The sequence below is a fragment of the Vipera ursinii genome, assembly GCF_947247035.1.
Source record: "Vipera ursinii genome assembly, chromosome: 1".
NCBI lineage: Eukaryota > Metazoa > Chordata > Lepidosauria > Squamata > Viperidae > Vipera > Vipera ursinii.
Genome location: NC_139512.1, coordinates 112,075,206 through 112,099,842, shown reverse-complemented (window position 1 = coordinate 112,099,842; position 24,637 = coordinate 112,075,206). Strand labels below are relative to the sequence as shown.

Sequence of the window (24,637 nt, the reverse complement as noted above, 5' to 3'; positions counted from 1 at the left end):
ACACACACACCCTGCCCCCCATACAAGCCACTAGAACTATTACATGGGGCTTGATGTAGTATTATCTGTATTATCTAAAGAAGCCCAGGTGATAAATGTTCTTATTCTGGCAATCAACTGGAGTAATGCCTTCTAGATATTTCTGAATTGCCTCAGACTCACTTAGCAAACATTATGATAAATTGGGGAAAACCTTTGTAAGAGACCTTCCACCTATTCTGTCTATGCATGCCAAAGCATTTTATTACATAGTTTTCTGGCTTATAGATTAACTGTGCAATCTTTTAAAAAGCTATTGAGAAGAAAATGCCACCAAGTTCAATGGGTATCTATTGTTGGTTGAGAAGTTTTATTATTCAGCTTAAATTACACCTTTGCTAAAAACAAAAACAAAAAACCCCTTCCCATTGGTTTTCTGCATATGCCAGAGTTCTCAAACTCAATTAACTATTCAGTTCAAGGTAGCTTGTCCTGGGATCTCACCATAAATGATATATAAATGGTGCAAAAAGAAAAGGATAAACTTTTCAAAAAATCTGTTTTAGCTAATATATATTGATCGTAATCTTATACATAGTAACATATTAGCAAGTACGGTAATTTGAAAAAAACAAGGCTATCTTTGTAAATACAAGTCAGTTTCCAGATGCATTATAATAATTATTCTTATTAGGCTAGCTTTTCAACCTGCTTTCTTTGAATTCTGCATGTCTGCTTACCCAAAATGTGGGCAGATCCAACAGAATATACAGAAAACTAGGAAGGAAAGAACCTCAAAACAGACACGTGTGAGACAGGTCAGAGATGGAACAATTCAGCCATGAGCCTATGAAGGGCCCCCGAGGGTGAACATCGGCAGGACTTCTTGAGAAAGGAGTCCAAGGCTTGATTAATGCTTTACTGTAGTGAACCAGATGACCCAGTCAGAAGCAGGTAGGGGGTTTGTATTGTGCAGTGCTTGAGTTACACCCCATCTCTTGTTGCCCTTCACTTTTTGTCCTCAACATCCTCTGGGAACAGTCTGTAAGCCAAATAGTCCATGGACTCCTGAGCTAGCTTGGAAAGGTGGAGGACACCCGTAATCACCAAAGCAATGAGCACCAATGGCAGCACCACACTCCACATTGTGGCAAGGATGTTGTAGCATTTGGCTTTGGAACTATAGCGATGAGCAGCTTCCAGATCCCCAGCCACCTTCTGATCCCGAGCCTTCAAGGGAAAAAATAATAATTAATACTTGAGAATATATTTTTGAATACATTTGAATAGTTTATATAAACCACTTTGCTGCTGTGTTAAAGGTTTGTGCTCTTCCCCTATCTTCTGAAGTGCAAATGGCACAGTTTAGGGAAGAATAGTGGGGGGGGGAAACCATACGTTAACAATTCTGCTTAGTGACATCTTGCTACATTTCATATATCTCAGTTCAATGCAACCTAATTTGTGGAAGGCTAATCTAATGCAGAAATCCCAAAGAGGCAGCAGGAAAAATCAATTCATGTCCTTAATCTTGGTAGACCAGCAGTTAAACATTCTTTAATTTTAAGCAGAATAGGAACATGGCATGTCTTCCTGCCAGGGAAAACCACATGAAATAGTAATTGTTCTCTAGAATTTGCCCTAAACTGTTCCTAGAATTCTTTTCCATCTGTGCCTTGACTGATTCCAACTGCTTGTATATCACTACCTCTCCTATCATCCTATGTTATTTTTAATCTCACATTTTCACAAAGCACAGAGTGCAGCCTCTTAAACATAATCAACAAATGCACCATTCATTCGTCATCAGATGGCAAAGATACTGATGCAAAGGTTGTCTCACAAATTCTCTGCAGATCCTTGCTCATGCTGTCATGTAATCCTTTTCAGTAAGTGAGCCTCAAGCCAGTTTCATTGCAAAGAAACCTCCCAAATTAAATAAGATAAACTAGGATTGATCTCATTGTAGCCTAGTTCTTTCACACATCATTCACCTCCTCTCCTAATTTTTCTCCAGTGCCTTTAGTAGCCTGTCACAGAATTATGTAGTTCCTCCCATCTTTCAGATCAACCTACAGCAAACACTAGTGCCCTTTTTGGAATGTCTACCTACCATTCACACCCCACTCACTTAATGGCTCGACTATTGCAACACATTCTACATGGTGCTGCCCTTAAATTCTTAGAAGCTTCAACTGGTCTAGAATGCAGTGCTGCAGGCAATGTTGGGCATGCCTTCGTATACTAATAATAATAATAATAATAATAATAATAATAATAATAATAATAATAATAATAATAATAATAATAATAATAATAATAATAATAAAGTTGGAAGGGACCTTGGAGGTCATCTAGTCCAACCCCCTGCTCACATGGTTTTGTGAGCCGAACTGGGTGTCAGTTTGCTTCCAAGTGTGATTCAAGGTGCTGGTTATCACATATAAAGCCTTATATGTCATTGGGCCAGGTTGCTTGAAGGACCACCTTTCTTCTGTGTTTCTGCCTGGCCAGTATAAACTAAGATAGATGGTAGATTCCAGACTCCTGCAATTAAACAGGGCCAAGGCTTTCTTCTATTATGATCAAGAAAGCATGACTTCTCTTCCACAGTGTCTAACTTCTGGAATGAAATTCCCCTGGATATTTTGTGTGAGTCCCACCCTGATGGTGTCCTGGAAGGTCTTGAGGACCTGGCCGCTCTCCCAAACCCTTGATTAAGGTGGATGGAGCCTCTTGTTGCATGTATTTCTAAAAACATTTTGTATTAAATGACCAGATCTCATCTTGTTTATTTTGTACTATATTTTTTTTCTTTTTCTTTTTTGCTATATTGTGAAGTTTGGTGGTGCCCAAACCAAAGTACCAAAAGTATCATCCCTACATTAGCTGAGTAAAGGGATTCATCTGAAGAAAATTGCACTAGCACATATTTTAGCCCATTTTCTTTATATTTGGCAGCCTTGAATAAAGCATCTGTATGCACATGCACACACGTGTGTACTTGTGTGCTTGTTGCGGTCTAACTCTTCCCTGGTTTTTTTATCTACCCGAAAATTCATGTTCCATTTTAAACAACTACTCATAACAGGGCTGAACAAGTTCATAAAATTCCCTTGACTTCCCGGAAGACCTATTGTACTGCTTCCTTTCTTACTCATAGGTAAGAAAGAGATCAAATGTCCTTCAGAAATGACTTACTTGACATAAATGCAACAATTCCCTGGGAAAAGTTACATATTTAGAATATAAATCTGGGATGTCAATCAAATTGCTGGATTGGGAAATTATGGAAAGGATCACTATGTTAAGATACTGTTCCATAAAACGTACAAGGTTGACAGAGCTTGTAATTGAGGTACTAGAACTTCTAAATTAGATTTAACTCTTTTCTTGTTAGATATAAAGAAACGCCTATTTTAGTGTCCCTAAACTTATCCCGAGTGCCGCGTAACAGAGTGAGCGCCTGTTACTCATCCCAGCTTATGCCCACCTAGCAGTTCGAAAGCACGTAAAAATGCAGGTAGAAAAATAGGGACCACTACGGTGGGAAGGTAACAGCGTTCCATGCGCCTTTGGCGTCTAGTCATGCCGGCCACATGACCATGGAGACGTCCTCGGACAAGCGCTGGCTCTTCGGCTTTGAAACAGAGATGAGCACCGGTCCCTAGAGTTGGAAACGACTAGCACGCATGTGCGGGGGAACCTTTACCTTTACCTAAACTTATTAAATCTACAAATTTAATGAGCAACTAATGCAAGATGGAGCTTTATGAACCTCGAAAGTTTCACAGAAGCTACAAAGGTTCCATAGCACAATATCACAGCTAACATTTGGGAAATGTTCTCTTCCAAAGGTTCCCCAGGGATCATCCCAGGTAAAAAGTCAAACCCCAATGCAGCTCTTGATATATAAGAATAATATCGAAAAGATCTCCTACCTTGACAGAATATGCAAGAGCTACGAAGCCCAGGCAGCAGAGATTCATATAGAGGGTGTTGAAGACTGACCAAATCATATAGTCCTGGGGGACCACAGGAGGCCTGACGGTGATGACAGTGGGAGACGTTTCCTTCTCGTGGGATGTCATGGGCAAGCAGGTTTTGCAAAGGTACAGAGAAAGAAAGAGGAAACACAGTTTCCCAGGAAGATTAGCCTGTGAAGGAGCCAGACCAGGGAAGCCCTTTATATAGTTCCTGGCTAAGGCACATTTTCATCCCCCGTCTATTTATATAGCAAAGAAATTACAGCTGTAGTTTGTCTGTGGTTATCAGAAATGCCTTGCTAAGACTAAAAGAAATATTTGGTTTTGATGCCTGCCCTCTCTCCCTTGGGCAAGGAATGCTTTTTTTATACCACTGTGGTTGTTTCTGCACTACTCCCCACAATGGAGAGTAATTCAGGCACGTGGCTCAAAGGCAAAAGATGGGAAGGTGCACAGTGCCACCTACCCACTTCAGGGTGTTCCTGTGAATGACAGATCAGCATATAGCAAAGAGAACTTGGTGTCATTTGCATTGCTTTTTCTTGTGGTTTGGAACGTGGCTCAAGATCCCAAAACAAACAAGCTCATTTGGAATTCCAGCAACAAAGTTTTATTTAAAAAGAAGCGTTTGCAAAGGCTTGGTGAACTGAAACACACACAGGAGTTCAGCCACACCTTAAAGAGCTGTTTGACACATTTTTATATCCTACCCCCCCCCATGCAGATTCCCCCCTCCCCTATTGCACTCAACACCCCTTCCCTAATCATCCAATAAACTATCCGGACCGCCTAAAACCACTATCCCCTTCCATGTTCCAGAAAGCCCCTTTGTGCACGTCTTATCTATCACCATCTAATTTTCTGTTAACAAAGCTCGGCTCCTATAGTTATTTCTGTATTTCCTCTTCTTGCGGTTTCAGTTAGCTAGCAACTTCTGCTGAGTTTATGACTTTCAGGTGGCTTCTCCTACAGACCTTTAGATTCATTAGAAATTTCTGATTAGTAGTCTATTCCTTTCGTTATTCTTCCAACCATCATGTCTTCCCTTGCCCCATTGCTTATTTCCTGGGATTTAGAGGCCACAAACACTCTGCAGAAGTTGCCCCAGACTTTTGTGAACCTATAAAGTTTACCTAAGGTTGACAGCTGTTCAGTGGTGGGATTCAGCAGGTTCGCACCACTTCGGCAGAACCGGTAGCTTTCTGTTGCCCAGGCCCAGAATGGACTTCCAGAAGCGACATCCACACAGAGAACTTGGTTGTTCACATATTTGAATCCCACCACAGCAGCTGTTGCAGTAAGACCAAATTTGCACACCTTTACATACAGTACACAAAAGTGATTTCATTTGATTTATTCCCAAGGTTGCTCACATAAGCATAAAAGCAGGCCCAAGTCCTATCCCAGGGCCTACAGAAAGAGGCAGGCCTTATGTGTCTCCTTAAATGTTAGCAACCTGGAATCATATCTCAGAGAACAAGGAGGAAGACTATTCCATTGGGTAGGTGCAACAACAAGAAAGGCTCATATAAGATGGTCTTGCTTAATTGATGAGATCCAGAGAATGTTAACCCTGTCCAGCTTATAGGATGGCTGAAATAAGTTCCAAAGAGCTTGCAAACGATCAATTTTCCCACTGGAGGAAACTCTTGCCTCATTCCCCTTCCTTGCTTTTGAGTTTCAGCATCTGAGTAGGAAAAGCTGACTTGCCAGCTTACATTTCCCACTGAGTAATCCAGGAGAGAAGCAAGCTAAAAGAAATCTGATTATTTTTCCTTTCTTTGTAGCAGTGGGCAAAGTGGCATGCAAAGTACCAGGCTATTTAAGAGTTATTTTCATTTTATTTCCCTTGTGTGTTGAATGGAAAGTGAGAGGATTTTGGTTAGTGAAGTTGAAACAGTGACATAATGTCAACACTCTTGACAATGGCTTACGGTTTCTGCAGTCTAAATGTATGCATTTTGTTAAAGGTTTTTAGCCTTATTTATGGTTGGAATCACAGGACAAATCTCCATGTGACCTTCACAGTTCCCAATGGGATTTTTAATATAGGAAGCATGATTTCTTGATAACTGGACATTTTCACTCTTCCAAATGACACTTATTTATTTTAAACATGATCAGACAAATGCATATAATGAGTATTGGGAATGTGAATGGAATTAGCACTTTAATTTTTCCTTGTGGGGAGGGCAAGTCTTGTTGCTCTAAGACTAGCAGTGAGTCAGGTAGTAAAGGAACTGTTTTGGCAAGCTGCCTCTACTCACCAAGAGGAAGAACCTCCATTTGTTCATTCCATTCTTTGTATTTTGAAGATTGCAGATCCACTATAAATTGCCTTGGAGGGACTGGATAACATATCCTGTGGAAGTGCCCTGTATCTGTTGAACGTAGATTGTACGGGGATTGATCGGGGACCACCTGCTGCCGGCGTCAACTTCCCTCCGCCCTGTGCATTCCCACAGAGAGGGCCTCCTAAGGGTGCCTCCGGTAAGAGAATGTCGACTGGTGGCCCCCAGGGGGAGGGCCTTCTCTGTGGGCCCTCCGGCTTTATGGAATCAGTTGCCGGTCGAGCTCCGGATGGCACCGGATCTTCGCTCCTTCCGGCGCAGTCTGAAGACCCATTTATTTGAACTAGCTGGTCTGGCCTGATGGGGGACGTTAGGGTTTTTTAATGGGTTTCTTATATTGTATTGTTTTTTATCTGGGCATTTGTTTAATTCCCTTTTAATTTTTGTATTTGCTATTTATATATGCCCTGTTCACCGCCCTGAGTCCTTCGGGAGAAGGGCAGTATACAAATTTAATAAAATAAAAAATAAAATAAATAAATAAAATGTCTTCATGACGCAAGCCACCATCACCACCACCACTTTTTTTTTTTAGGAAGCACTGTACTGGGCAAGACAGCAATGGTTCACAGTGGACCTTATTATAAAGATGCTTTTGTGACATGTGTTAAAGAAGATATTTTAATGAAATCTTTGCTCTGTAGATCTTGCATACCTGATGCTGGTTATAAATAAATGAGCAAGTTGGCCTGAAAAAAGAGGGATTTAAAGCAGAAGAAATGTGAGTTGAGAAATCACAAAAAATTGGAAATGAGAGCCATCATTAGTAATGGAAAATATTAAATTATTGCAATTATTTGATTTTGGGATAAAATTGCGGGAAAGACCTCAAAGCTTTAATCCCAACACAATTCCTATATTTTCCATTGCCTTTCTCTCCCATCTCACTTTTTTGTTTTTCCCATCCCTCCCTCCCTCCTTCTTTGCCTCATCTCCCAATTGAAGCTAATACTTCCAAAGAATTCAATTCACAAAATGCTTTCCATGATAAATATATATGTATATAACCCAGGAGATCTGATCTTACTTTCCTTTAGGCATAGGTTTCTTGAAAGATTTCTAATGGCCACGTGGTGGGGCCACAGCTGAAAGAAGAGGTTGTTGGAATGTGCTCATGATGTGAGGAAGCAAGATACAGTCTGTCTGTATGGATTATTCTTAAAACATTACATAAACATTTTCTTTCTGGAGCAATCGTAGTGGGATTCTTTAATGTCTCTTCCTCCAGTCTAATTTCTCTGATTTAAATCATGCCAAACATCTACAGGTAGTCCTTGACTTACAACAGTTCATTTAGTGACCAAAGTTAAAACGGCACTGAAAAAGTGACTTACAACCGTTTTTCAGTTACAACCTTTGTAAAATCCCCATGATCATGTAATCAAAATCCGAATGCTTGGCAACTGGTTCATACTTATGACCGTTGCTGTGTCACAAGATCATGTGATCCCCTTTTGCGACCTTCTGACAAGCAAAGTCAATGGGGAAGCCAAAATCACTTAACAACCTGTTAGGCAGGCTCTGAGGTGTTGCTTGATTAAAAAAAGTACAGGAAACCAGAAGTTGCCTTAAAGCTTTACATTTTTATTCCTCTGAACAAAGATGGGCCCCTCTAAAAAGAGAGAAAGCCTCGAATGACAGAAGATCCCTATTTTTATACTTTTTGATTACATAAGCAATCCATCCAGGAAAGCTGAGACACATAAAAGATTTCATCCAGTAAGGCTGGCACACTGTAGATAAGAAGGGAGAAAGCAAAAGTAGCTAAAAATGTTTCCTTTTGGGTCTTTCCCTAAGACACTGTATGTTCACAGGTGGGTTAGGACATTGGGTGTTCTCCTTGCATCCATGACTCTGCAACTCCCCAAAGACAGCGGGGCCATCTGCATATATTCACAATTCATACTTCCTATGCTGTCCCCTAATTCCGGGTCAACCGGGGGAGTGTATTGTTTTTTGTTTTTTATATTGGTTTTTTTATGGTTTGTAAGCCAGCGAGTCACTGAGAGTGAGTGTGTGGCCATATAAATCTTCTAAATAAATAAATGATTCTCTCACCACAAAAGACAACGGCCTCAAAAAGAAATAGGTTCGGTTTTTACAGTGCATGGGTATTGGCCTACTATATATTCCAGGAAATTAGTTCAAGAAGGAAGCAATCCGATCATGAACAGTAATTCCTTGAGAAGACTAATACCAGAATGTATTAATACTGTACGGGCACTTACTATACAGTATTTCCTTCGGCCCAGCTTTGTTACTGAAGATGCCCACTTGAGGGCAGACATGTATCGGCAAAGGAAAGGAACAGAAGTTCAGCTCCTCTCACTGCTGTGGCTTCCTGAAGAATTAACATCCTGAGAACATTACTCCCATTTAATGCCCGGTTTCCCTTACATAAGGGACGCGGTGGCTCAGTGGGTTAGGGAACTGAGCTTGTCGATCAGATGGTCGGCAGTTTGGCGGGTTGAATCCCGAGTGCCGCGTAACAGACTGAGCGCCTGTTACTCGTCCCAGCTTCTGCCAACCTAGCAGTTCGAAAGCACGTAAAAATGCAAATAGAAAAATAGGGACCACTCCGGTGGGAAGGTAACAGCGTTCCGTGCGCCTTTGGCGTCCAGTCATGCCGGCCACATGACCACGGAGACGTCCTCGGACAAGCGCTGGCTCTTTGGCTTTGAAACGGAGATGAGCACCGGCCCCTAGAGTTGGAAACAACTAGCACGCGCGTGCGGGGGAACCTTTACCTTTTCCCTTACATGCCTATGAGGGAAAAGGTATAAAGCCCTTCTCATGCTCCCATTAACAGCCAAACTCACCTTGAGGAATAAGTTAAAAGCATTGCAATCCAAACTATTTTTTTTTCATTCAGTACAGGACAATTTTTATCCAACCTCCAATTTTTCCTTCTTGGGGTGGACTTGAGTCAAATTTCAGGCTAGGATTTGGTACGGAGACTATACTGATTGCACTTGTAGATGATCTCCATTATGCCAACTGCACTAGCTCTCAGTAGGAGTCTGCATGCAATTCAAGAAGCCTGTTGTCACCTTTAAAGCTTGACTTGGTATGGAATCAGTACTTGCAGGAACTGCTGTGCCTCTTGCTAATAGTTTCTGCCCACCTCACCAAATCAAGCAGTGTGGGCATGCTCTGGATCTCATAGGTGATGCAGGGCTACTTGGTTGGCTCTAGGAAAAGTACTTTCTCTACTGCAATACCTGTCTTGTGGAATAGCATCCCCATTGAAATATAGACAGTCCTATCCTGTTGACCTTCCAGATTACTCCAGGCACTGGTGACAGAATTTTAAGGGGTGGGGGAGGCAGGGTTATCTGAGAGATTGATACTGAGTTTTTGGCAGGGGCATTTAGATTCCTTTTAATGGTTTGTAAACATGGATTTTAAAAAAAACACCCTTGTTCACTTCCTATGGTTCTTTTGGTAGATATATGAACTTGTTAAATAAATACAACAGATGCCATTCTAAATGCCACTTGGTTTAATCCATTTATTTATTTGGCCACCCATCTTACCGCAGGGTAATTCTGGATGTCTTACAATCTTAAAAAGATAAAAACTATACAAAATCTAAAAGACATAATGTACAGATCCAAATACTGAGCCCCAATTAAAAGTTGGGGAGGGAATAGAATGGCGGGGGGAGGTGGGATCTGTTGTTAATCTATCAAAGACCCATGTGAAACCCCTTCACATGGAGCCCCACACCCAGTGGGGGGGACAGGACAAAATGTTCCAAAGGGCAGGCACAATGGCAGAGAATGCCCTTCTCCTAGACCCCGCCAGCTGGAATACTCTGGCCAATGGGATCCACAGCATGATTCCTCTGCCAACACCATCCATGCCAGTTTTAAGTTTGGTACTCATCCCACTTCAAATAAAGGAAATCAGTTATAAACACCTGAAGTTTCTACACCAAGGCTGTTCACAATTCACAGAAGATACATGCCATAAAGAATGTATAAAAGAAGATACAGCAAGTATGTCCATTGTGACTGGTCTCGTAACAAAGGAGACAGAGGCCCAACTAATAATATTGTATATAGAATATAAGATGGAGTACATTATAAACTCACAAGACTACCACTCTTATTAAAGAAAAACTTAAAACTTGATCAAGAAGCAGATTTAAATCAAAGAAAACTGTCAAAATAATTTGTGTTTTGTCATTTATTTATAGTTATTTGCATTTCAAAACAAATAAAACTCAACTAGTGTCCCATGATACCTCCATTTATCCTAAGTATAAAAAGTAAAGGATTATAAATTCAAAATTAACATTTCTAGTGCACAAAAATTTACAGAGTTATTTGGGAATTTAATGTTTTAACCATAGAAATCAGTGTTCAATGACTGGAATGTGATTGCTTTTCCTTAGAAAAATTGCTTTAAATATCACTGCTGTATTGAACTGAATTTTGTTTGCTTGGTCTTAAGTCTCTCATGAACTCTGTCAAGTTGTCATGGAAATCTGGAGTTCTGCAGAATTCAATTGAAAAACTGTTCTACAGATAATATAAATCTCTCCCCCTGTCAGTATAGCAAGTTGTATTAAACTGCACAAAATTCCTCCTTTTGACAAGGGAAAATATACATGAGACAGAGAAGTGATGCAGCCAATATGCCATAAAACATGTTTGGTGATGGTATCCTAAATGAATTACTTGTTCTTCACTGATCTGGTGGAAATAATCGGGGTTCCTTCCTCATTTCTCTGAATAATCTAACAATATCTTCTGCACTTAAAATTATTGCAATGAAACAAGTAACAGTGATTCCAATTCCAATTAGGCAGGCAGCAATGTTCAGGCATCTGGCTTTCTTTCCATAGGTAGCTGCGCTTTCAGGATCTCCAATAACTTTACGATCCCTTGCCTGAAAAGGATAAAATGAAAAAAGGCATATTTATACCAGTTATAAACCTCAAATTATCTATATATGACTGCTGTGAAAATTAATGCTATGTTCAGGCAAATACTTTTTTATTTTTTTTTCAGGCAAATACAAAGTTCCTATCCCTCATATCTTTGTTCATATTTTAGCCTTGGGGGGGTTGGGGATTAGACTTGGAAATAAGTCTAAAACAGTATTTGTCCATTTTATTTTTGCTTCTTTTTTATTCCATTTCCATGCAAATACTATGAGGGCTATATTTTGTTTGGTGTTGATGTTTATAACTCTGAATTGTATGGATGCAGTGTTGAGAGTGTAGTCACTGTATTAACACCATCAGTAAACAACTCACTCTTTTGAAGCCAGATGTTGGTGACAGATTGGGATTAAATTCTCAGAGAATTTGAGAAGACCAGAAACATTTTGGAAGTAATAACAACAACAACAACAATAATAATAAAAGTTGGAAGGGACCTTGGAGGTCATCTAGTCCAACCCACTGCTCAGACAGAAAACCCTATACCATTTCGGACAAATGGCTATCCAGTCTCTTCTTAAAAACTTCCAATGTTGGTGCATTCACCACTTCTGGAGGCAGGTTGTTCCACTGGTTAATTGTTCTAACTGCCAGGAAGTTTCTCCTTAGTTCTAGGTTGCTTCTCTCCTTGATTAGTTTCCATCCATTGCTTCTTGTCCTGCCTTCGGTCGCTTTGGAGAATAGCTTGACTCCCTCTTCTTTCTGGCAGACCGAGATATTGGAATACTGCTATCATGTCCCCCCTTGTCCTTCTCTTCATTAAACTAGACATACCCAATTCCAGCAACTGTTCCTTATATGTTTCAGCCTCCAGTCCCGTAATCATCTTTGTTGCTCTTCCTTGTACTTTTTCTAGAGTCTCAACATCTTTTTTTACATCGTGGTGACCAAAACTGGATGCAGTATTCAAAGTGTAGCCTTACCAAGGGACTGTAAATTGGTATTAATACTTCATGTGATCTTGATTCTATTAATGCAGCCTAGCACTGTGTTGGCTTTTTTGGCAGCTGCAGCACACTGCTGGCTCATATTTAAGTAATTCTCCACTAGGACTCCAAGATTCCTCTCACAGTTACTACTTTTGAGCAAGGTACCCCCTATATACTATACCTGTACATTTGGTTTTTCTTGCCTAAATGTAGAACTTTACTTTTTTCAACCACTGAATTTCATTTTGTTAGATAGCGCCCAGTGTTCAAGTCTGTCCAGATCCTCCTGTATCTTAAGCCTGTCTTCTGGACTGTTGACTATTCCTGCCAGCTTGGTGTCCTCTGCAAATTTGGTGAGTTCCCCATCTATCCCCTCGTCCAAATCATTGATGAAGATGTTGAATAGCACTGGGCCCAAAACTCCTCTCCATGTACATGCGGTTCTATTGAGGACCACACGCTGAGTATGGCCGGCCAGCCAGCTAGCTAGCTACGAATCCATCTGGTGATGATGCTTTCTAACCCACATTTTTCTATTTTATCAAGTAGTAGGTTATGATCTACTTTATCAAATGCCTTACTGAAGTCCAAGTAAATTATATCCACAGCATTCCTCTGATCCATTAATTCTCTTCCAAAAGCACAATTCCTTTCCTTTAAAAAAACGATCTCATTTCAAACCCAAAATCTAGTGGGACAATCCCTATCTAAACTTCATTAGCAAACACAGTCAAAGCTGGTTACTTCACATATTCTTGCCCAGGGCTTTTTTTCTCATAGAACGCTCAGAACGGAGTTCTGGCACCTTTTTTGGATGGAACCTTGTAGGGTAGGCAAGGCGGGTTGTATGACATGTGTGAGTTCCGGCACCTTTTTCTTTTACAAAAAAGCACTGTTCTTGCCTGTCACACACATACAGCTAGAGCTGGAAAGAGAGATTACTAAAGAAAAGAAAATCTCACAAATAAATGATGGCAAATTTGAACCCCCGTATCCTTTTCTTCTTATACACCAACAAAAAAATATTATAAAAATATTATACTGTAAAACTATAAAAATACCATACTTTACTATAAATAAATATCAAGTCCTAGATCCCTAAATTGAGTCAGTCAGTGTTCAGGAGAATTACGGTTTTTTCAATGAGCGGGGAGGATGGCCATCTCCAGCCTTAAGCAATCTTTTCCACTGCGTAAGTCACGCTTATGCAATTCGGTAGAGAAAAATCCAGCCCTCGGCGCATGGAAGAACGAAATGGAGCCTGGAATTTCCACTTAATTGAAATGTGTTGATAGGGACATAAAAAAAAAAAAACCCGCGGACTGCAACGAGGGATGGAGCCAGAAAAGTTACGGGAATCCTGAAATACTGAACGAAAGCAAGAAAGCGAGGCAAACGTTCCCGAAAGAAATGTGATGCCAGGGGGGGGGGGGGGGGAAACTTCGATGAAATCCAAAGTGCAGAATTTCTACGGGAAAGAAGCACCGGCGTCTAACTTAGCTTCTCGGTCCCTTCTGGGCTCGCTCGCTCACCTTGATGGAGAAGACGAGGGCGCTGAAACTGAGACAGCAGAAGCAGCCGCCGCTTAAGAATAAAAGGTTGAACAAGGACCAGAGGAGATAGTCGCGGGGCTGCTTCCCGGCGAGTCTCCTCGAGACAGGATTGAAGCCAACGGAGCTCTCCTCCTCGTTGCCGGCGGCCTTGTACGGGACGGGCTGGAGGTCGAGGCAAATGGCGCCGGACGACATAGCTGCCGAAAACAACAAACTCTGCGGAGGAGCCCAGAAACAGAGCGGGCAGGACTGCGCCGCCAAATTCAAGAAAAGGAGGTGGGCGGGGCTACTTGAGGGGCGTGGTCTGCAGGAGAAATGACACCTAGCTAGAAAATCAGAAAAAAATGAAACGGAGCGACTGAAGCCCTGAGTGGCTTCCGAGAAAGAAGAACGACGTTGTCTTTCAGCCAATAGCTTGGGAGCTGCGTGACAGCGCAGGCCCCACATGTGCTTAAGAGCTGATGTCTCCATCCCGCCGCAGCCCAAAACGGTCTTAGTGGTGCTTGCCTAATGTAGAGCTGGAGGCTTCTTCAGGCCATGCACTCCGGTGGGCAGGGGTGTGGACATACATTGGGATCCTTATTCCGTCATGACCAGATTGAGAGAAGATGCGAGTACTTTCAGTTCATAAACAATCGTGGAGAATCCTTGGGACTCACGTCAGACGTTCGGAAAATGCCTAACATATATATTTGAAAAGGAAATTGGACATAATTTAAAAAATGGACTGAGCAAACGAGCTCAGGCATGTGTAAAATAATAATGAAAAAAAATACTAAAACGGTTTTATTATTAAAACAGTTTCGTGCAGCCTATTAATCACACAGCAGGAAAACTGCAATGACGCAAAAGTGTAAAGTGAGAAAAAAAATTAGTGACTTACAATAGATAAAACTATGCATACTGAAAACTGGACTTAAAATATTGTGCCAAAATTTACCCTACTATTAACAGTAGTTTTGCATCGAACTAAACAAAAAATAGAGAACACAAGACTTTGTTGCTGAGTTTTAATAAGTATGAAATTGTACTTTGGCAATTCAAATTGATGGTCAGATTGGCCCCAGTTTCTGTCTCAGTACTCTCTATTAAGTAACTGAGTCAGAAGATCATTTATACAATTTATCAGAATACTTTAGCAAAAAGGGTGTCTATGAAAAAGAGGGAACCCAAGACGAAGAATCAGTACAGCACAGCAGAAAAAAGTACAAAAGAACAGTTGATTGGATAGAAGAAACCATCCTGCCCAGTTACATCAATGATATGGACCCTTAGTTAAACATAAGCATGACACTGAAATAAGCATTGTATTAAAGGGGTGTGTGGGGGGGGGGAGTTAGCATGACAAAAAATGATATACAATCAGGGCTTTTTTTGTCATACAACGCTCAGAACGGAGTTCCGGCACCTTTTTTGGATGGAACCTTGTAGGGTAGGCAAGGCGGGTTGTATGACGTGTGTGAGTTCCGGCACCTTTTTCTTTTACAAAAAAAGCACTGTATACAATCCTATAGAATCCCTTGTGAAAAGATTGCAATCAGTTGAAACAATACATATACTTGAATAATCTTTTGTTATTCAGCCTGAGAAATCCCTTTGCTTTGTAGTTAAAAACTTACAGAGATCTGGTTGCTAGGACAAAAGGTTTCTGCGTTCCATTCTACATTATAAGGTTATGGGAAAAATATAAAAAATAAAAGAAAGTCTATGTGGCTTTGCCCTCAAAACCTAAGCAAACAGGACTAACTTCGTCTGTCAATTGGTGTCTTTTGTCCATTTTAACGTTGTTTAATACAGAGAATAACGTCTCACAAAAGTATGTGGAAGAAAAAATTATGAGTGAAACCATTGCTAGAAACTTTTAAAAGTTTCTGGTATTCGATTCCAACTTTCACAATTTCTTGTTTGTAATAGCACTTTTCATTCTGCATACAATTTGTTTCTAAATCCTTAAGTTGAGACTTCAGACTGACAAACACTTGAGTTATAATAATATTATTATAATAATAAAGTTGGAAGGTACCTTTGAGGTCATCTAGTCCAACCCCCTGCTCAGGCAGGAAACCCTATACCGTTTCAGACAAATGGCTGTCCAGTCTTTTCTTAAAAACTTCCAAAGTTGGTGCATTCACCGCTTCTGGAGGCAGGTTGTTCCACTGGTTAATTGTTCTAACTGTCAGGAAGTTTCTCCTTAGTTCTAGGTTGCTTCTCTCCTTGACTAGTTTCCATCCATTGCTTCTTGTCCTGCCTTCAGGCACTTTGGAGAATCGTTTGACTCCTTCTTCTTTGTGGCAGCCCCTGAGATATTGGAACACTGCTATCATGTCCCCCCTCGTCCTTCTCTTCATTAATCTAGACATACCCAATTCCAGCAACCGTTCCTTATGTTTTAGCCTCCAGTCCCCTAATCATCTTTGTTGCTCTTCTTTGTACTCTTTCTAGAGTCTCAACATCTTTTTTTACATCGTGTTGACCAAAACTGGATGCAGTATTCCAAGTGTGGCCTTACTAAGGCATTGTAAAGTGGTATCAATACTTCACGTGATCTTGATTCTATCCTTCTGTTAATGCAGTCTAACACTGTGTTGGCTTTATTGGCAGCTGCAGCACGCTGCTGGTTCGGGGTAAATTGGAACTCTGCTAACTGAAGCTCTAATCCTTCAATTTGTAGCCATTGAAAAACATTTAATTCCATAGTAATGTAGATTACTGCATCTAGATACTTGTTTTAAAAGCACATAACCAAGACAACACAGGAATTGCTTAGGGACAACTTTGTGAATGTCCTAGAGTGGCCCAGCCAGAGCCCTGACTTGAATGTTCTATTGAACATCTCTGGAGGGTCCTAAAAATGGCTGTCCACTTATAGTCACCATCCAACCTGACTGAATTTCAGAGGATTTGCAAGGAAGAATGGCAGAAAATCCCCCAATCCAGTTATGCAAAGTTTGTCGCGTCATACCCAAAAAGACTCAAGGTTGTAATTTCTGCCAAAGGTGCTTCAAACAAAGTACTGAGTGAAGGGTCTGAATACTTATGCCAATGTGGTATTTAAGTTTTTTCTTTTAATAAATTTACAGACATTTCTAAAATTCTGTTTTCACTTTGTCATTATGGAGTGCTGAATGTAGATTAATGAGAAAAACATGAATTTCAATAACGGTAGAATCAGGATGCAGCATAATAAAATTGACAAAAGTGAAGGGGATCTGAATATTTTTTGAACGCACTTTATTGGAAATCATTGTCATCACTTTGTCTTTAATGGAATTAATGGTTCCAGGCAGTAATATCTGTTTCTTTGAAGGAGGGTGTCTTTCCTGCCGACTTGAAGGAGGCGGTGGTGAGACCCCTCCTCAAGAAGCCTGCCCTGGACCCGGCTGTTTTAAATAACTACCGTCCAGTCTCCAACCTTCGCTTTTTGGCGAAGGTTGTTGAGAGTATGGTGGCGCATCAGCTTCCTCTGTTCCTGGAGGAAACTGATTATCTTGACCCGTACCAATCGGGTTTCAGGCCCGGGTACAGCACGGAGATGGCATTGGTCGCACTGGTGAATGATCTCTGGCGGGCTCGGGACAGGGGATGTTCTTCTGTCCTTTTAGACCTCTCAGCGGCTTTCGATACCATCGACCATGGTATCCTACTGCGACGTCTCAGGGGGTTGGGAGTGGGAGGCACTGTTTTACGGTGGTTCTCCTCCTACCTCCTGGGCTGCTCGCAGTGGGTGTTGACGGGAGGGCAGAGGTCCGCCCCGAGGTCTCTCGTTTGTGGAGTCCCTCAGGGGTTGGTCCTCTCTCCCCTCCTGTTCAACATCTACATGAAACCGCTGGGCGAGCTCATTCGTGGTTTCGGGGTGGGGTATCATCAGTATGCTGATGATACCCAACTTTTTCTTTCCACCCCGAACCAACCCAGTGATGCACTCGACGTGATGTCCCGTTGCCTGGAGGTGGTCCGGGTTTGGATGGGGAGAAACAGGCTTCATCTCAATCCTGCCAAGACTGAGTGGCTGTGCATACCGGCATCTCGGGTTAACCAGGTCATTCCACCATTAATGATGGGGGGTGAGGTGTTACCCCCCATCGATAGGGCTTGCAACTTGGGCGTCCTCTTGGATTCACAGCTCAATTTTGAGGACCATATAGGAGCTGTGACCAGGGGGGCTTTTGCTCAGCTTCGTCTGGTGTGCCAGTTGCGGCCCTATCTGGACCAAGATTTATTATTTATTTATTATTGGGACTTATATGCTGCCCTATCTCCTGAAGGACTCACATGCCCTACGCACAGTCACCCATGCGCTCGTGACCTCCCGGCTAGACTACTGCAATGCTCTCTACATGGGGCTGCCCTTGAGGACCACTCGGAGGCTTCAACTGGTGCAGAATGCAGCCGCGCGAGTTGTTATGGGAGTTTCCCGATACTCCTGTGTAACACCTCTTCTCCGTGAGCTGCATTGGCTTCCGGTTGCCCTCCGGGTGAGATTCAAGGTGCTGGTAATGACCTATAAAGCTCTAAATGGCTTGGGTCTGGATTATCTAAGGGAACACCTGCTGCTGGCATCAACTTCCCATTGTCCTGTGCGCTCCCACAGGGAGGGCCTTCTCAGGGTACTGCCGGTTAAGGAATGTCGGCGGGTTATTCCCAGGGGAAGGGCATTCTCTGTGGGCGCGCCTACCCTATGGAACCAACTTCCCACGGAACTCAGGACTGCCCCCAACCTTCACTCATTTCGCCGGGACTTGAAAACCTGGTTCTTTGAGCTGTTTGGCCCAGACTGAGGGGTTTTAATTAATTAATTTATTGCGTTTTAGCTTAACTTTAGGGACTATAATGTAATCATAGTTTTAACTCATTTTAATTTTGTATGTTATGTATTTTAATTCTCCCTGTAAACCGCCCTGAGTCCTATGGGAATAGGGTGGTATATAAATTTAAATAATAAATAAATAAATTTCTGCTAACTAGTAAATCAGAAATATGCTTAATAAATAAAAGGATGCAATTTTAGAAGATGTTTTTAATACATTCTCCTCAGTCTATGTTTAGCTTTGGAGTGAGCAATGCTGAAACCTGCTGGCCTGTTCACATGAACACAAAAACTGACTATGATGTTGATAGTCACTCATTTTGGAAACTGCTTATGCCTTGAAATTAGCTTCGCTGTGCAACCACTGTAGTTATCCCAGACTCCAAAAGACCTTTTTTGATTCCTATATTAAAAATTACAAAGTTCTCCCTTCCTGTCTCTAGTGATAACATTTCTGCAATTGTAAGGTCACATTCCTGCATCACATTCCTGCCTCTGGTGATTCTTCATTTATAACAAGACTTGTTTCATGTAATTGCCCATGCCTCAAGATATGGCTTCCTGTCTCCTGTAACTGTCTCTGCTTCAAGATTATGTCTTTCAAGTCATGCATTCCTGTGATAACTCTTGTCTTCTCTGTTAGCGTTTGTATATGCTTTATTGTTTCCTGTGATGACCTTTGCTCTCTTCATTAGCAGATGTATGCAATGAATTATGTTTTCCCTTTGACCTTCCTCATGAGTGTGTTTCCCCCTCCCAAATGAAACAGCCTAATAAAAGGAGGGTGTACAAAGCTGTTCGGGGGCAAAAACATCCACCCCGGGCACTCTGTGCTCTCTCACCTTGAACAAACTTGTGTTGGTGCCTCAGTTTGTCCTAGGACTCTGCTCCTGAGCTATCGCAGTTCCCAAGTGTGACCGTTGGAACGTCCAGCACACTGGATTGGTGGCAAAGGGCAAGATCCTTCCATATTCAAGGTGTTCACCCTTGCGAGGGTCCCTCTAAATTCTCACCCCTGTCACGGGGCTCTAAGAGTTGAGGCCAGAACCCTGATCAGTCGCTCAGCACAACAAACCACTCAGTGCGATGATTGGAAGGCATGCCATATACCTATTGAATTTTGCAAGTTGCTCTCTCCTTCATGTCACCACCGATCACAATTCTGAAGATGACAGATTATGTGCTGATACAAATGGTAAGGATCCACTTTAAGCTCTGGGTGGTGCACTGTCACATATTTCTTGTATTTTTTTTAATTCAAATTTCTTTGGTAACTCAGCAAGACAGAATAGTTATTGTCGGGTGTTGGTGAATGGTGAATGCTGGTGTGTCACCCGAAACATTGTGGTGTTCGCTTTTGAAAAGCAAGTTGCCATCATTACAGCAATCTCAAAGCAATACAGATAACAGATGACAAGGATTTTTAACATCTCCTTGCAAACGGCATGTGTACCATCGTGCTTGAAAGCAGCTACCATTGTCCCAGTCCCCAAGAAAACTGCAGTTGAGTGCCTGAATGACTACAGACCTATTGCATTAATGTCTGTAGTCATGAAATGCTTCGAAAGATTGGTTCTCCAACATCTTAGGACATGCCTCCCACTGGACTTTGATAAACATCAATTTGCCTACAGGGGAAATAGGTCGACAGACGATGCCATAGCTACTGCTTTACACTCTGTAGCAAGTCATCTCGAGAGACCTGGAAGTTATGTCAGGATGTTTTTTGTTGACTACAGCTCAGCTTTCAACACCATTTTGCCGAGCATTCTCATCGAGAAGCTGACTGACTTGAAATTCTCCCCCGCCATCTGCAATTGGATTCAAGACTTTCTTAGGGATCGGTTACAAACAGTGAGGGTCGGGTCTGCTTTGTCCACCCCCCTGAAGCTTTGCACCGGCACGCCATAGGGCTATGTGCTTAGCCCCTACCTGTACTCTTTATACACTTATGATTGTGTATCATCTGACCCATCCACTGCGATAATCAAGTTCGCAGATGATACAACTGTGGTGGGTCTTATTACAGGTGGGGATGAGACAGCATATAGGGCAGAGGTACAAAAACTATCCATATGGTGTAGTAACAACAACTTGCACCTAAACATTGGCAAGACAAAAGAGATGGTGTTAGACTTCCGGAGAAAAAAGGAGGAACCTGCCCCACTTTACATCGGGGAGGACTGTGTGGAGAGAGTTTCCTCCTTTAAATTTCTGGGAGTCTACCTCTGTGAAGATCTGACCTGGAAAGTTAACACAACCCAGGTGGCTAGAAAGGCCCAACAGAGGCTTCACTTTCTTAGGGTCTTGCAGAAGAACAGGGTAGAACAACGGCTAATGACCATCTTTTATCGGTGTACTATAGAGAGCGTCCTCTCGTATGGTATTGTGGTTTGGTATGCTGGTCTGACAGCCACGGACAGGAAAGTATTGCAGAGGGTAGTGAGCACAGCACAAGACATTGTGGGCTGTACCCTGACACCACTGGATGACATCGCCAGGGCTCGTTGTCTTGGAAGAGTGAGGAAGATTCTCAGGGATGACTCACACCTTGGACGGTATCTCTTTACTCTCCTACCATCCGGTAGGAGATATAGGAGTATAGCCAGCCATACCAACAGGCTGAAAAATAGCTTTTATCCATGGGCTGTTAGGCTTTTAAATGTGATATAATCTCTGTGAACTTATGCAGAATTGACTTGGGAGGCTGGTGTGTGGTGTAGTTGGTTCACATGGTGTGGTAGGATGGAGGGTTTGTTGTCACTGTGTGTTGGGGAGAGAGAGCATGGGGAGAGGCTCAGCTAATCTCAATGTACACATGTTGTACTTTGACAATAAAGGTTTATTTATTTATTTATTTATTTATTTATTTATTTATTTATTTATTTATTTATTTATTTATTGATGGGATTTATATCCCGCCCTATCTCCTGAAGGACTCAGGGCGGCTCACAATAATACTGATGGGGTTTCAGTGAGAATTAAGGGTTTGGAAAGGCCAACAAGAAAAAATGCAGTTTAGAAAGCATCCCACCACAATTTTAAAAGCCTTGTTGGACAAAAATTGGTAAGAAGGAACTTTCATCCCATTTGTGGCTTATTGGTTTTATCTCCCTTCTTAAGATGAAGTTGCTTTGTCTACTCAAGCAGGGCTCTAGGCTGGGTACTGTACTTCAGTTTCCAAATACTTCACAATGGGTTTACAAAGCCAGGTAAGGCTTACATGCACATGTTCAATAACAATGGCTTAAAATCTTCCGTAGTCAGATTTCTCTGTTGACATGATGATGGGTGATAAAAATGGAGAAACAGTTGTCACTTAAAATGAAACTTTAGCCCACCTAATTGCATAGAGGTGTCTCCTGGGAACAATATGCCTCACATCATCATGCAAATTATGGAATTTTCATGATTTGGGCAATGGTATCACAACATATACCAGGGTAAGTAAAAGAGTTCGCCAAAGCCAAGGATTAATAAAATACTTATTTCAGGATGAGTAATGCTGGAGGTGTACTTCAAGGTGAGTTTTGGGTAAGATTACCATATTTCAAATTGGGGAAATTGGGGGAAAGTTAATCAGCCCATTGGTTAAACTCGTTCTCTTCAGGGTATGCTTGCATAATACATTAAGCCCAGTATGGTGGGAAAGCAGGCCTAAGGCCTGCAGGGACCCCAAAGAGTGGGAGGCAGAACAAGGGGTACCCCGTGAAGTGGAGGTGGTCTTGAGAAGCCCAGAGTAGACCCTATGTGAGCTGGGGAGGTGCTGCAGTGTGGGCCAGGACCTGCCCTAAGCTTCCCATGGCCTTCCCACTCAAAGCACCCTGTGTTCCCCTTAATGACCTATACTTAATAATCACATTGAAGAGAATGGGGATGGTGTCTAGCACATGGAACCAGAAGATTTCTTTAGAAGATAGGCTTAAGATTCAGAAGGATATTGAAAGACTTGAAGACTGTTCAACATAAAAAAATGCAATTTACTGGTGAGAAACGCAAGATTTTACACTTAGGCAAGAAAAACCAAATATGTATAGAATACAATAGGTGGTACTTGGCTCAACAGCAATAACTATAAGAGGGATCTAGGAATCCTAGTAGACAATCACTCAAGTATGAGGCAGCACTGGGCCACAGCTGCCAAAAAAAAGCCAATACAGTCGTAGGTTGCATCAAGAGAGGGATAGTATCAAGGTCATGTGAAGTGTCAGTTACCGCTTTATACTGCCCTGGTAAGACCACATTTGACATATTGAGTCCATGTTTTGGTCACCACAATACAAAAAAGATTTTGAGACTCTAGAAAGAGTGCATAGAAGAAGAATAAAGATGATTAGGGGACTGGAGGATAAACATACAATGAATAGTTGCAACAAAGAGAAGGACTAGGGATGACTTGATAGTCATCCAATATTTGAGGGGCTGCCACAGAGAGGAAAGTGGTCAAACTATTCTCCAAAGCACCTGAGAGCCAAACAAGAATAGCTGGCAATTTATCAAAGAGAGAACCAATCTAGAACTAAGGAGAATTTTCCTGACAGTGAGAACAATTAATCAGTGGAATTACAGATGAAACTTGAAAAATTAGAATATCGTGCAAAAGTTCATTTATTTCAGTAATGCAACATAAAAGGGGAAACTAATATATGAGATAGACTCATAACATGGAAAGCAAGATAATTCAAACCGTGATTTGACATAATTGTGATGATTATGGCGTACAGCTCATGAAAACCCCAAATCCACAATCTCAGAAAATTAGAATATTACATGCAATCAATAAAACAAGGAGTGTACCTAGAACAATATGGGACCTCTGAAAAGTATAAGCATGCATATGTACTCAGTACTTGATTTAGGCCCCTTTTGCAGCAATTACTGCCTCAATGAGGAATGGCATGGAAGCTATCAGCCTGTGGCACTGCTGAGGTGTTATGGAAGACCAGGATGCTTCAATAGCGGCCTTCAGCTCTTCTGCATTGTTCGGTCTCATGTCTCTCATCTTTCTCTTGGCAATGCCCCATAGATTGTTTATGGGGTTCAGGTCAGGCGAGTTTGCTGGCCAATCAAGCACAGTAATCCCACGGTCATTGAACCAGGTTTTGGTGCTTTTGGCAGTGTGGGCAGGTGCCAAGTCCTGCTGGAAAATGAAGTCAGCATTCCCATAAAGCTCATCTGTGGAAGGAAGCATGAAGTGCTCCAAAATCTTCTGGTAGACGGCTGCGTTGACTCTGGACTTAATGAAGCACAGTGGACCAACACCAGCAGATGACATAGCTCCCCAAATCAACACAGACTGTGGAAACTTCACACTGGACTTTAAGCATCTTGCAGTGTGTGCCTCTCCATTCTTCCTCCAGACTCTGGGTCCTTGGTTTCCAAATGAGATGCAAAAGTTGCTCTCATCAGAAAAGAGGACTTTGGACCACTGAGCAACAGACCAGGTCTGTTTTTCTTTAGCCCAGGTAAGACGTTTCTGACGTTGTTTGTTGTTCAGGAGCGGCTTGACAAGAGGAATATGACTTTTGAAGCCCATGTCCAGGATCCGTCTGTGTGTGGTGGCTCTTGATGCACTGACACCAGCCTCAGTCCACTCCTTGTGAAAGTCCCCAACACTTTTGAATGGCCTTTTCCTGACAATCCTCTCCACGCTGCGGTCAAAAGGTGCTTGTGCACCTTTTTCTTCCACACTTTTCCCTTCCACATAACTTTTTATTAATGTGCTTTGATACAGCACTTTGGGAACATCCAACTTCTTTTGCAATTACCTTTTGAGGCTTTCCCTCCTTATGGAGGGTGTCAATGATGGTTTTCTGCACAACTATCAGGTCAGCAGTCTTCCCCATGATTGTGATTCCTACTGAACCAAACTGAGAGACCATTTAAAGGCTCAGGAACCCTTTGCAGGTGTTATGGCTTAATTAGCTGATTAGAGTGGGACACTTTGAGCCTAGAATATTGCACCTTTTCACAATATTCTAATTTTCTGAGATTGCGGATTTGGGGTTTTCATGAGCTGTATGCCATAATCATCACAATTATGACAAATCAGGGCTTGAACTATCTTGCTTTGCATGTAAT

At 41.9% G+C, this 24,637-nt stretch overlaps 1 protein-coding gene across 1 annotated transcript; it reads right to left on the bottom strand.

Moving 5' to 3' along the window:
* Positions 1–987: 987 nt before the first annotated feature.
* Positions 988–4,070, bottom strand: IFITM5 (interferon induced transmembrane protein 5; the record flags this gene model as incomplete). The annotated part of the gene is made up of 2 exons (XM_083348533.1): positions 988–1,209; positions 3,921–4,070. 2 exons carry the CDS (start codon positions 4,068–4,070, stop codon positions 988–990), a joined length of 372 nt encoding a protein of 123 aa, XP_083204659.1.
* Between the last annotated feature and the right edge of the window lie 20,567 nt (positions 4,071–24,637).